General features: G+C 34.7%; 1 protein-coding gene across 4 annotated transcripts in view; it reads right to left on the minus strand.

The window, feature by feature from the left end:
- The window catches only part of C12H3orf67 (chromosome 12 C3orf67 homolog), an 81,850-nt gene that overhangs the window by 51,963 nt on the left and 15,287 nt on the right, over nt 1-14,600 (minus strand). For all 4 annotated transcript variants that reach the window (XM_026857717.1, XM_026857715.1, XM_026857716.1 and 1 more), the window contains exons 6-7: nt 4,705-4,819; nt 1,682-1,838 (exon numbers count right to left, since the gene is read on the minus strand). In XM_026857717.1, coding sequence (XP_026713518.1) covers nt 1,682-1,838; nt 4,705-4,819 — 272 coding nt within the window. The remainder of the gene's footprint in view (nt 1-1,681; nt 1,839-4,704; nt 4,820-14,600) is intronic.

The raw sequence follows: 14,600 nt of genomic DNA on the forward strand, positions 1-14,600 counted from the left end.
TTATTTCTTCTTCTATCTCACTGATCTCATATAGAAATAACTTCTTAGTATATGTGGTTTAGCCTTTCCCCTTGCTATCATTTTAAGAATGCAAAACGTATGGTATATGAGCTACTAAGAAAGAATAACCCATGCATTGCACCTTGAAATCACTACTTCTGCCACCAAGGAGGTTTAAGAAAAGAACTTGACCCTTGTTACAAGTCGCAATGTTATTTCATCCACTAGAGCTGAACTAACTGGTCCAATCAACCGAGAGGAAAAAAAGCTTTATCAAATCATGATTATTAACTGAAAGTTAATTAACAGTAACAAAAACCTACTATTGTTTTTCTGTACTTGAGTATGAAGTATAGAGTTATTTTAATACAGCCAAACCCTGAGCTGTAGCGTAATTTTAAGACTTACCTAGATAAGGAAATTCGTAAGCATACAGAAAATACTAATGCCCACCAGCTGTGCAATAATCATAGAATTAATAATCCAGTAATTAAAAGTGCAATATTTTACCATGCATACAGTTTATTGAAGCTGTCTACTCATTATATTAACTACATTTTTGAATTTTGGAACTCATTTAGAACATTTACACACATTTCAAAACTTGTTTAGAATGGAAGAGAGAAAACAATGCACCAACAGAGTTAAATTAAATTATAACCAGTGAGGCCTCTAACTGCAGTTTCTGCTGAGAATTTATCAGACTCTCATTGTAGTCATTTTTTGAATTATATTTTTCCAGCCACACCAATTAAAAAAAAAAAAAAAGAGTAATCACAATGATCCCATACTCTCCCTTATTGGTTTAGGTTTTCCAAGTGGAAGATAGATTTTGTTCATTTTGTGACACTTACAATACTGCCAACTACCCCTCCTTCAGAAACCAGAACCCTTTTTTCATGTGTGTTCTTTAAAAGCCACAAAACGAGAATCTGAATGAATTGAAGCTGAACTACACTTAGGGTTCTTCTAAAATAAGAATGTGCTAGCCATGCTTTTTCAATTCCTCCTCTATTACTGCAAATATCAGTGAGAAATGAAGTTCTCTCCCCTGGAAAAAAATGATTGAGGATTATGATGCTAGTTGGGAGACTGGTAAACTTTTGACCGATCTATTACATCTATAATCTCTCATTTTTCAGCTCACCACCAGTATTACCTTCCCAATGAACACATTAGAATAAATGGACTTAAGATCACAGAGAGGTGTTTATGATAGTTTCATAGCTCTGTTTCATAAAACTGTAACAAAACAGTATTATGTCTTGGATTATTTAAAGAAGAAATCTTTCATCAGCTGTTAATGTCAAAAATTAAGGAAACAAACAGCAAATGTTGCTAAATTAAAGTATTTCTCTTTCCTTTCAGACATTCTCTTCTTGACCAAAACCTGATTTCTATCAGCATGATACCCTCATTAAAACAAGCTCTCTACTTGATAAATCTTGCCAAAATTTCTTCAGTAAAGTACTTCTAAGAAAGTCAATCTTTAAAACAGGAGTAACACATATATTTAATTAGTTGCCTAAAGCCCCAAACTAACAGATTTAATGTGCCGTACTACTAGTTTAATTTTCATGAAATCACGCAATCTTTCAAATTGCCAATCTGATGACTAAGAAGCTTTTGATTTTATAATATGAACAGTTATGATTAAGACTATATAGTAGTTATAACACACCATCTTCCTCATCTGTATCTTGAGGCTTAGATTTTAAAGTGAAGATCTTTCTCAGTTTACAGTTAGCCGAAATAATAATTCCATCCAAAGACTGGAAGGCAGCTCCTCTGAATATTTCACTGGTGAACGCTACCAAGTCAATACAGATATTGCACCACTAGAAAAGAGAAACAATACTCTTTAGTAAAACTCAAAAAACTAATCATACACTGATACTCCTCTGCAATAAGTGAAGTCTCTGTGGAGTATTATAGTTTCCCACAGGTTGTGATTCAGAATGCATAACATTTTCATATTAAAAAAGATATCGATGCATTTGCACTTACAACAACTATTTATACAAACAAGTCAGTACATATGACCTAGGGACTGCTAGCCCAAGTGAGCTCTGTAACTTAGCATATCCCCAATACATTTTGCAGCTAACGTGTGAGAAAGTACATTTATTGAAGGTTTTCTGGGGGAAAAATAAATTGTTATTCAATATTACTTCATAAGTTAAATTTACTGCAATTTAAGTGCTCCAAAGGCTTAGTTGGAGGCTCTTTGATGATTTCCATCTGAGATTCATAAGAAAAAGACCTCTCCAAAGCTTGCATCCCTTTCTCACTAAAGACTGTCAGGCAGATTTCTAGTATGGACAAGACCCCACTCTATCATAACATCTTAAAACTACTTCTTCTTTATAATAAAGGTTATCCATTCCTGATAACACCTTTCTAAGAGACAAATCAGATAATGACGACTACCTAGGTTCCTAAATATCCTACTTAAATACATGTTTTCATTCTCATTAGATGATTATTCCATTTGTTTCAGGGAACACTGTTAGAACACTAATGTGCTACACTGTCCTGCACTATTCCAGCAGCTCTTCAAATTCTCTCAGTTTCAAGTTTTTCCAACTTAATTCAACACTTGTATATTGCTGGTTTTTCTAATACAGAAATGAGCAGTTACAAGTATCTATATTGCATGTGAACCATATTACAGTTCCATTACCCTCCTAGAAAAAAGTTTCACATAAAAGAAGTAATACCACAAGCAGAAGAACTAATAAAATATGTTTTCTTGTGGCTTTATGTTTTCTGTTTAGAGTCTCTGATTTTTAAACACACGTATGCTCATATTTGTGGTGTTCCTAACAGTTTTTCTCCTCATCAGTTCTGGCATCTAGTGAGGGATGAGCTGATACTAACACATCTACAACCAGGAAATAAACAGAGATGGCCTTGAAGAGAAATGGAACCATTTCAATAAAATTTGCAGAACTGTAATATATTTGATATAATTAACCATGTGTAAAATTTAGCTGACCAATGGACTGAAGTTTTCTTAAGGGAGAAGAATACTAAGACATAATGACTGTACATGCCTCGTTTCCTTCTAAAGCTGAGGTAAAAGTACTAGTTCTAAATGCCAAATAAATATTTTTCGAGAAAACACATAGGTGCATACATTATTATTCAGCTTCTAAGTCTGAAATTTTAAAAAGAAAGGAATACTTGCCTCGAAGACACCAAGCAATGGAAAGGAAAACACAGTATTTAATTATAACTGGTATTTCTATTGCTGAGGTTGAAAAATAGCATCATTTGTAAAAATACAATACAGGAAGCTAGCATATGAAAATGTAAACTATGTTCTACTGATGGAACAAACAACATATTATATCCTTGTTCACAACCAATCATACTGATAATAATGATCAGCTTGTATATACAGTAAATTAAACTATCAGAGACATGTAAGCAATCTATCTGATCACTGAAAGCAGCATACTCCCTTCTTTTAAGTAAAATCAACAATAAAAAGGCAGACAACCATTTAAAAGATGACAGACAAGTATTCAGATATACTAAGAAATACAGACCTGCTCTTTAAGGTTGGTAAAGTGTCAAGGTTGTTAAAATATTTTTCATTATACCTTATAATTTAGACAGATCTCTGATTAATATTTTATTATCTAAATTAAAATACATAACTGAAGGTCATATTCTGACTGAATTTAACTTGGTGTATGTTAACGCATACTTTAATCCTAAAACATTTCTGCTAGCCTGACACCAAGACAAACTAAGTGAAATTATACTGAAGGAAAATAATTTCATTTCAGTGGATCTTTAATTAACAGCAACTCCAGGGATATGATCTGATGCATATCCATTTGAAAGAAATCCAACCACTTCTTCCCACAAAGTAGAAAGCTCCTGAAAACTAAAATGATCACAGGTGCCTTCACCTAAACTATCTTAAAAGAAGTTGTAACTTCAGAAGTTTTTGTAAAACATTCTCTCTCATGACCAGCCTTAAATTCACAGCTCCTTATTATGCTGTGTTATCTAGTTCTCTTGGTGCATACGTGTGTTTTAAACATTTGAAATATAGCTATTCTAATCTTCAAATGATTTTCTAAAGCAGTATTTGAGACTTAAGCCTTTACAAGGTTATATGGTAACCATCAGGTTTTGTATCCTGACCACTATTACCATATGTTGTGGCTGGCTATGGGAGAGATGAACAGGGAGAATATGATAGCTATTTGTTTTATTTTCATCAGTTTGACATATGTGTTGTTTTATATATGCCAGAATCTGGAAGAACCTGAAGCACATGGAAGTATAAATCTGCTACAGTCTACCTGCAGCTCCAGTGACTTTAAGAAAAGGTCACTGCACGAGAAGGTAGACATGAACAGGAGCACTATAATGAAGAAGTATCGGGGACACAGAGAACTTTACAGAGGCTGAATAGACAGCAGAAGTGAGAAATAGACACATCACAAACAGCATTAACCTTGGAAAATGGGAACGGACTCCTGATGTTAGAAGAAAGGTAGAAGAGTAGTAGTATTAAGTGGTTCTGATACTATCCAGTAGAGGGGACACACATGTATTTCGAATTCGCAAGAACTGAGTTCTAAACCAAACAGTAATTTCAGCAGGTCTATAAACTTACATAAAATGTTTCTGATAAAAAAATATGCTCAATTACAGTTCAAAGAATATTCCCAAGGTACCTACTATTTTGCGCTTGATCATAAACAGAGGAATTTTTGCATGCAGAGGGGTTACAGACAACTCCTTGTGGACTGTTGATAAATACAATCTTCTTTTAATATTTCCTAAATCGGTTATCCTATAAAAGAAAAAGCAGGAGAGAATAGAACAGATCTTTGTCAATTCAATAACCCAGTATCTTTGGGCAATCACAAAAAAACTATTCATATGCAGAACCTTTATGTCACTGATAGCAAATATGGAATTTAAGAACTACTTCTTTTACAAGATGAGTAATGAGATTTCTTCCTCAAATTCAAACTTGGTGGCTATATTCCTGCATATATAAAATCACTTTACATGCTAATTTTATTTCAACAGTCTACACTCTTTGCTAGATTTCCATAGCCCTTCAGACTATGAAAGAATTCAATTTGTATGAACTGAGAATCCAGTAGCCTTTAATAATCATGCTTGTTTCTGCCCCTTAAGCTTGTGTTATCTTGGGACACACTGTCACCTGCTAACTAGAAAAACATTATTTGCTTACTTCTCCTAAAAATGCCTCTGTCATTTTATATAAACTCTTTGTCAGCTTAAAGATAGACACAAGACATTGTCTGTCTGTTTTACTTCCTGAGCACATAGCTTCAAATGCGAATTATAATACAGAAGTTTATTGCTTACTATTCAGGTCATTTCACAACACCACCAAGGACACTGAATTTGAACATTTCTAATAGATTCGGACCACAGCCATCACCACAAAGAATAGGTTTGCTTTTAACTGATAAAGAGGCCTATTTTTATGTTCGATTTTCTTGAAGTCTGGTGAGCAGCTGTACTGGTTTTGGCTGGCATTGAGTTAAATTTCTTCAGAGTAGCTTGTATAGGGCTATGTTTTAGATTCATGATGAAAACATCGTTGGTAACATAGGGTGTTTTAGTTCTTGCTGGGCAGTGCTTACACAGCATCAAGGCCTTTTCTGCTTGTCATGCTGCCCTGCCAGCGAGGAGGCTGGAGATGGCCGAACACCTGCCTGCCAATGGGAAGTAGCAGATACTTCATGTAGCTTTGGTTGCATGTGAAGCTTTTGCTTCACCTAAATTGTACTGTCTTTATCTCAACCCACAAGTTTTTGCATTTTTACCCTCATCCCACTGCAGGGGGAGTGAGAGAGCAACTGGGTGTGGTTTAGCTGCCTGCCTGGTTAACCACAACAGCAGCACAACTTTGATATCCCTCAGCAGTCCTACCTTACTACACCAGAGAACAGACATTCCTTTAAAGGCTGCAATCTGTGTGGGGAAATTATTTTACCTATTATTTTTGAACGAGCCTATTTCTAACAGATGGGTATTTCTCTGTAATTAGCAGCCCCTCTGAGAAGATGACAAACAATTACAGTAACACTAAGTAGTGACAGAAAGTTGTTTTTTAAAAATAATAACTCATAGTCATTATCTTTAAATGCTGGGTTTTACTTTCAAATTGTGAGACTGCCCTGTAGATTTTTTTTTTAAATTACTGAAAGCACTTTTTTCATTAGTAAGGACTACATTTAGCTTAACTAACGTAATGTTGTCAACCAAAACTTCCAGACAAACACCCTGAAATGTTCTTAGGTTTCCTCAGGTAAACTAAGGAGGGCATTAACTCTGGAGCAAGTTACATACTACACCTGGTTTTGGCAATTTGAGAATTCAACCAAGTACAAAATATACTGCAAGTATGAAAACATCAAAAGGTTTTACTAGTACAGGTGATGAAAACACAGGAGCACCTTCTTGTTTCCCCAGAGTCAAGACGATCATGCAAAGCAAACAAAGTCTATTAACTTTCCAGAACTTGTTGATTCTTTCTACTCCCTTGCAGAGAGTCTGATCTTGTCTATTCATCCTCATAACATGGGTGGGCAAATGAAAACAAAGTGGAAGAATCTACTAGCTGTTTCATTTTGAAAGACTAGCAGTTCCTCTCATAAATCAAATGCACTTCAAAGGCACAAATCTCACTACTGTGCCACAGGAAGAACATTAGATCCTCACCACTGCTATCGTTCGACATAGCAGATTTCAGTATCAGCTGCACATTTATTTATGGATGGATGAATAATACCACTGAGTCCTTGAAAAGTGATTTCATCAGAAGACCTCAAAATGTCTTCAATACTAGCATTCTGGGCTTGATCTTACTTTTGAAGAAATTTAAGCAAGATGTGAAATAATTCACCTAAGATCATGAGCAAGTTGGCTGCACAGCTAAGCTTGTGCCCCAGATCAAGGCTTAGTTCCATCCATCACTTTGCTTCTCACATACTCTTTGATGAAAAACCTATGAATGTAGTTTCCAGAAATTCTTCACTCTGTTCTAAATCTTGAATGTTCAGAAGTGCTAAGAAATCGAGGCACCAAAAAACTTCAAAGAATTGGGTAGTGGTTGCTTGAATCTGCCCTAGATCTCCTGGTTGTGTAGAGCTGAGCAACTGTGCTAAGGAATCAGGTAGTTGCAGTAACCTGAGTGCTGAAACACAAATAAAAATACTACTCCTGATGAAACTCAAACTCCGTAATTCTCAAGGGAGAATGCTGCTCTGAATGATGCTACAACAAAGCAGTAGGAGCCTAGACTTAAGTCATGCATATCTCCAAACAACTGGCAATAAAAACAAGTTCACTTTATAATATTAGTTCAATAGGTTTAAATTTTATTATTTATTCTTATATGAATAGTTTTATCTTTCTCCCTCCTGAAAAATATTAGGTACCTTAGCAATAAAAAGACCATTAGTAAATGTACAGCTCGGTTACATTCTGAAGTGCAATACTAAACACCTTCATTTAGAAAAAACATACACACATTTATATCAGACTCTGCTATAAGTCTAAAATAAGATGTTTTTTTGTAATGGTATGTATGCTGTAAAAAAGCAGCAAACCTTGGATATATAGTTATCACACCTAAAGAAGCTTAAAATTTATTTCAGTATATAAATTTAAATCAATAAAAATATTTATATTCTACAGGCAAAAGTAGGTGAAACGTTTGAAGAACAGGCAAAATTGGAGAAAGAAGATGGTGTTCGAATTCTGTAAAATAACTTATTTCCTGGGAGAAGAAAGATAATTATTTGAGAGTGGGTGTAACTTTCAGACTCTTCAGTTACATTGCTTCTTGGAAAATAAAAATAAAACAAGTGTCTGATGAAACTCTTTTCTGAGGTAATTCAGACAACAGGAGTTAGAACATTAGAACTCTCACTTGTAAAATGACTCAAGAGTACTTGCAGTGAAACTCAACCTTTTTTTTCCTGTTATCAAAAAGCATGACCTATGTTAAACCTACAAAGGCAAGAAACATCTGCAGCACACATCCTGATTTTCAAAGATGCATTAAAGAAATCTATATAGGAGTTAATGTATTTTTATTATGTCTGTGCTTGAGTATTTATATCTAAGGGTCAGACATGTGATAGAAAAGTAATGAGACCATGTTGAGAAAAATGAGGTAGTCAACAGGAAAATCAACCTCATTTATAATAATATTCCTGTGATCAGCAGGTGCATAACTCTCCTAGCTATGGTCATTAACTGCATTCATTTCACACTTAACATCTACATTTGCAAACGATTTGAAAGTAAAATTACCTTCCAATTCAATTTTCAATTTTATTTTATATCTTCAACTTTGATTGACTATTCTCCTCACAATGGTAACTATAGTGAGATTGCAAGTAAATGGTAGCAACTACCCAAGAGTACAGATAAACTCATCTTCTCAGATTACCTATTCACTTCACTTCTGTACGTATAATAATTTATAACCATTTGTTAATGTTCAATTCAAGGCTTACAATGAACTTAGAAAAAAATGATGCTGGACTGTTGAAGGGATGCTTCATTTATCAGGCTCACTTGTTCTTAAAATGAAAGTATTTTTCTCCTTATAAATGACAAACTGGAAGTTTACAAAACATGAAAGTAGGCATTGCATTGATGTTGCTAAGCAAAGAGCAACTCCCATACAATTTATTATTAATGAAAAGCTCTTTGTATCTTGGTCAAAATCCAGATAGAATCCTCTGCTAGCTTAACCATTAGTATATTAGTGCTTAGCAATTGTAGTGCCATTTTCTCCATAAAAAGTACGTGCTTCAGAAATGTTAGATAATATCATCATCACATCCATTTTAAAGATAGAAAAACAAAGGAATAGCAACACTCAGCTGATTTGTCATACTTACAGATTCTTAAATTTTCTTATTCAGGAGCAGTCTGTACTCCATGTATGTTTTATGTTATGTGCTATTTGTAAATTAGTCTCGTAGGAGACACTACTTTATTGAACTGGCTACCTGATCATCTGAAATACACAGCAATGTATTCTGCTCTTAGAAACAGACTTAGTTATGTTGGAAAAACAATCAAATCTATACTAAATAAGAGATCAGAAAGACTGATATGTCACCTAGATCTAGATAACTAGTTGTGAAGAATCAACTCTATTTTTACATTACTGAAATTTTCTGTTAATAACGTTTTTTTTCTGGAGAGAATTAAGGAAAACAACACCAAAGTGTGTTTTTAAGGAGAAGCACACCATAAAAAGGCAGTAATACAGGTGGCAGGTGCAAAAAGAGAATCATTAAATCTGGTTGCTAGAATAGAAAAACTTTCCAAATATGAGCAATTATGAAGCATTAGTGATTCCTGAGCTTTCCCTACAAGTTACTGATGTATTTGCAATCAATTCTCCAACTAAAAGAATGAACTGATATTTTCACTAATCAAGAATAATTTGCTGTGAAAGTTTCATGACTCTTAAATAATGCTGGGCCTGATCATTAATATTTATAATATATTCTAGAAACTTCTATCAATATTTTAACATCCTTGGGTTTGAAATGAGATTGTCTTTCTCTTATTTTTAAGTATTTAGTAAATTCTATTTTAAGGCATGGTAGTATGTTCCTCTACAGCATCACTAACTGCCAAACCACTTAGAAAAGTGTAATTCTAGAAACTGGTTTTAAACTTGCTCAGTACAAAGCACTCTAATGAGTATTAATATGTGGAAAGTTTAGTGCTTACATCTTTGCAAGAATTTTAAACAAATTAGCGTTATAATGCAGTTATTTATGCCTAGAACTAATTCTGTTGGCTCTTTAGTTTATTGGCTGTTATTCTTTCCACTGATTTATCTATTCTGAGGAGACAATGTGTCCTTTCATGTTTATAAAGACAAAGAAAAGGTTATGTTTGCACCTGCTATATGTAATAGTTCTCTTAAGTACATCTGTATTTCTCACTTTTAAACCATTTATTCTAATTACTAAAAAGTCTTGTCTTTTTAAAGGGAAAACTAAGTCTTCTTGCTAACACTGGATTGTGCATTTACTTTATTTGGCATATGAAAAGCCCGGCTAACAAACCCTACCAACCAACCAAACAGGATTCAGTTTAGTCCCTGTTACTTGAATTGATCCACCAATCAAAATACACATAATTAGTACTTTTCTTCTCTCTGAAGTCCTACAAGACAGTAATTTATTCTGTAATATCACCAGGACATCATAGTAAGATTTACTCTGTTCATTTAATAGTATACTGTATGACAGGTTAAAATAGATTCACTACCTAGCAAGTTAAAACTTGACAAAACAAAGCATCTCTCCCATCAGTTCCAACAGATTCAAGACATATTTAAACAAATAAAGTGATACTGGTTAAAATAATTACTTTCAGGGCATTTTGAAACTTATGCAGAAATACTGCAACAGAACAATGATGTTCTTGATCTTGGGCTGAAGTGACAAGTGGCAGAAGGGGGAACTGTACAGACTGGACACAGTGCTTCATCAGCCCGCTAAGCTGAAGGCATTGTGTATAATAAATTAAGACTGCACTTCCAAAAAATTCATCTGCAGACACTACAACTGCAACACAAATCCTGTAACATCAGCCTTGGAAGATACATGCCTCATGATTCCTTCATCAGTCTGATGAAGGAAATATTCCTTTTTGTGACAGCTGTTTACTTCATTGTACAAATTGTAGCTAATTTGAGGTTGGCAGACTGATGAGTATGCTCTGGTCTGGGGGGAAAGCAATATGCTATTTCTGAAACAAGTCCGAGAAGCGTATTTTTGTTCATCATTCTGTTTCTCTAGTCTTTAAATAAATGGTAATGCTGGATAACCAGTCCATTAGCAGGCCCAAAGTGATCTTCCAAAAGGAGACTGATGCATCCCCCTTCCACCACTTCCCCTACCATTCTTAATCACCTATTTAACAGTTTTCCTCCGCTTTCATGCTGGTTCTGCCTTCCCACATTGACTCCTGCCTTGGCTCATGGTCTGCAGATACAAACTGTTGCTGACTACGACCTGGAAGACTATCATACCACCAGAAGCATGCACACTGGAAGATACTGGTTTAAGGGCATTAATTAGGACAATCAGACACACCATGGAAAAATACTACTAATAAATTTATTTTTTTAAATTTTTAAATTTTTTTTATAGCTGAGTCAAGATCCTGAATTCAGGACCACTGTAAATTACCTGGCCAGAATCTGACTCAATCTCCTTTCTAGTTTGAAACTAAATATGTTACTTGGGTTATCATAATCTGTGACTAAGTATTCCTTCTTCTCAGACCTTGATTTGCTTGTCAATAAATGTTCAGAAGAATTTAGTAGTTTTATCTAAAATTAGAGTTCTAGTTTATCTTCTCAGTGAAAAAGCTGTTATATTCTAATGCCATCCTTCAATTTCCTGTAAAATGCAATAAAATCATCCTCATCAAGGTCTATGCCATTAGACTCTCACTGCACTCTCCCTTTAAGAAACAGATTGATAGTGTTATACTGATTAAACAATCGATAACATCACTGATAGAAGATGACTTTGAACAGTTTCACAGTTGCAGAAGCAATGAAAGTAATCAAAAGCAAGAAATTAGAAATATTTGCAGGATAAGGGTGACAGATTTATCCTGATTAGGGGGAAAGAAAGTACTTAACTTCTTTCAGACCAAGTGGCTAATCTAACTAGTGATGTATTTTTTTTTAAACCAGAACTGTGTATTTTGTTATCAGTTCTATAATAATTGCATGAATCCTTTTTTATATCTGGAAGCAGGACACCTTGTTCATGGAATATCTTTTTTTGGCTATTTGTTTCCTAAATCACAACCCATGCTGAGTCAGTACTCTAGTGAAAGTGATGACTGGAAAAGTTATTGAAAAATGTTTACTTTCAAAAATATGAGACAATCTCCTTTGTAAATTATGGAATTTAACATACCCTAACACTTTTAGGAATGTTTCTCTAATTCACTCCTGCTTCACAAAAAATTCAGGAAGTCTCACGCTACTAAACATCTGAATTTCAAATAAACTCTCCAGCTAAATTTTTTCAAAGTTTACCTTCAGTCTCTATCTAAAAATCTTCAAATCCTGTCAGAAGTATGCAACTGAATTAGCATCTATGTCCTGCTTCTAATTTTAAAAGGTTGATCTAAGTTTTGCAAGACTAACCAAGATTTATATTTTTATTGTCCTGTATCTGAAAACATGCTGGGTCATTAGACTAACATGAATAATTTATAATAGCTCTGTCAGCAAAATAAAAATGGTAACTAATTATGATAGCATGTAATTCACATAAATTCAAGCCATTATGGTGTCTATGAATAAATTAGCTATGCATGTAAAATCTAGTATGTTCTGCTACCAAAAATTTGAAAGTAATCAACTTATATTTACAGAAACACTGTCTGAAAAAAAGGAAATATGGTACAACAATCTATATATTCTACTGTGCTGTTCACAAGTCTTGCAATAAAATTCCTTATCAACAAGCACACCTACTTCAGAAATGTGGACATTTTAAGCCCTTTTCCCCTGCAGATTCCTCTATACATAACTAGCTAAACTTTGACAGAAAACTTCTTAAACCTTATCAGGTATGTTCAAGTTTGAAACTCCAGAGTTCCCATTTATTCAATAAATCAAGAGCATCGCTTTGTGTTATAAGCCCAGCAAACTTCTATGTATGATCATAAACATCACTTCTCAGAGTGAAAATAAGCTACAACCGTGGTTTCAGGCCATGCTAATTCTGAGATGTCATTCCAAAGAGTTAGGAAAATGTCAAATTTTCAGAACCTAATGCCTACTAACTGTGTTTGATTATTCCACAGCTTTCTGAAATTCTCCTCCCTAGCAAAAGATGTGAACAAAAAGCAAGCATCCTCCTTAATTCTGATGAATTTCAACAAGTAAAAAAAAACAAAAACAAACTGGATTTAAGATACAAAGTCAAAACTTTAAATTAAAGACCAAATCCTCTATGTGGGGAGGAACAATCCCATGTGCCAGTACAGTCTGAGGGCTGACTGGCTGGGCAGCAGTTTTGTACAAAATGACTGAGGATCACGGTGGACAAGTTGACCATGAGCCAGCAAAGCACCTTTGCAGCTAAGAATGCCAAGAGGATCCTATGCTACATTAGGACGAGTGTTACCAGCAGGTCCAGGCTGGTGATCCTTCCTCTCTACTCAGCCCTGGTAAGACCACAGCCAGAGTGCTGGGTCCAGTGCTCAGCTCCATGTTTTGAGAGAGACATGAATACAGTGGTGAGAATCCAGTGCAAGATAATGAAGACGATTAAGACTAGAGCATCTGACTTAGGAGAGGCTGAGGGAGCTGGGATTGGTTAGCCTTGAGAAGGTTCAAGAGGGGATCTCACTGATATGTAGAAATACCTGATGGGAGGGAGTAAAGACTCTCCTCAGCAGTATCTAAAGAATGGATAAGAGGCAACATGCACAAATTGAAATACAAGAGATTTTCTTTAAACATATGAAAAAAAATTTGCCGTAAGGTGGATTGAACACTGGAACAGGTTGCCCAGAGAGGCCATAATTATAGTATCCATCCTTGCAGAGATTCAAAACCCAACTGAACAGAGCCCAGGCTCAACTATGACCTAGTTCAGTGGCTACAGTCCTCCCTTGTATTTTTCCTGTCATCACATGGTTGTGAGAAAAATGAGGGGAAAGAAAAAAAAAAAAAAAAAAATCTTAGTATTTTCATCAAACTACAAATAGTGAAAAACAACAGTGGGAATAATGCTACTGACTAATGAAAGCACACCTGGTATGAAGCCAAGTAACTTTAATTTGACTAAAACAAAAATACCCAGCATTTATTCCAATAGTCCTGAAGAGGAACAAGTATCAAAAAACCTTCAGGTGAATTTGTCTTTCTTGCCAAAGTGGGATAAATTTTGTAGATCTACTTACCAGCTAGACAGTTTTACTTCTTTCATACAACTGGTGATTTTCACTTCTACCTCTTTCCAAGCTGCTACCCAGAAGGAAGCAGTATTATAATGGGAACTGATCTCTACTCAGAATACTTTTTATTAGGATCTGGACAAGGTCTCTTTCCTTCCATCACAACACAGCTCTGTATCCAAACTATTTCTACACAAGCTCACATTTGTAACAGACACAGAGTAATATTAAATTTAGGCTTTAAAAAGTTTTTTATCTTAAAATAGAGTAATATTTTATTTCTACTTTGCAGTAAGGTGGAAAATTAAAGATAAGACTTAATTGATGACAGATTTGCAAAGAATGCAAACAGATAACCTATTTATGACAGAAAAGAAGATCTAAGCTTTGGATGGTGTTTGTAATCAGTCCTAATTCCATTTCTTCTCAAATAACAAAATCAAAAATAGTGAAAATCCTGCAAAGTGACAACAGAGAAAACTTTTGGATAGCTACTGAACTACTTGTGCAGATGCCATCATCTAACAGATGTCCCGATTCACAATTGGATATACTAAATTTAAAATGTTCTCTGTCCATGTTTGTAATGAAAAGGCTATCAAGTACAAGGAAAGATG

This window comes from Athene cunicularia (genome assembly GCF_003259725.1).
Source record: "Athene cunicularia isolate RWA chromosome 12 unlocalized genomic scaffold, athCun1 chr12_part1, whole genome shotgun sequence".
NCBI classification, from domain to species: domain Eukaryota; kingdom Metazoa; phylum Chordata; class Aves; order Strigiformes; family Strigidae; genus Athene; species Athene cunicularia.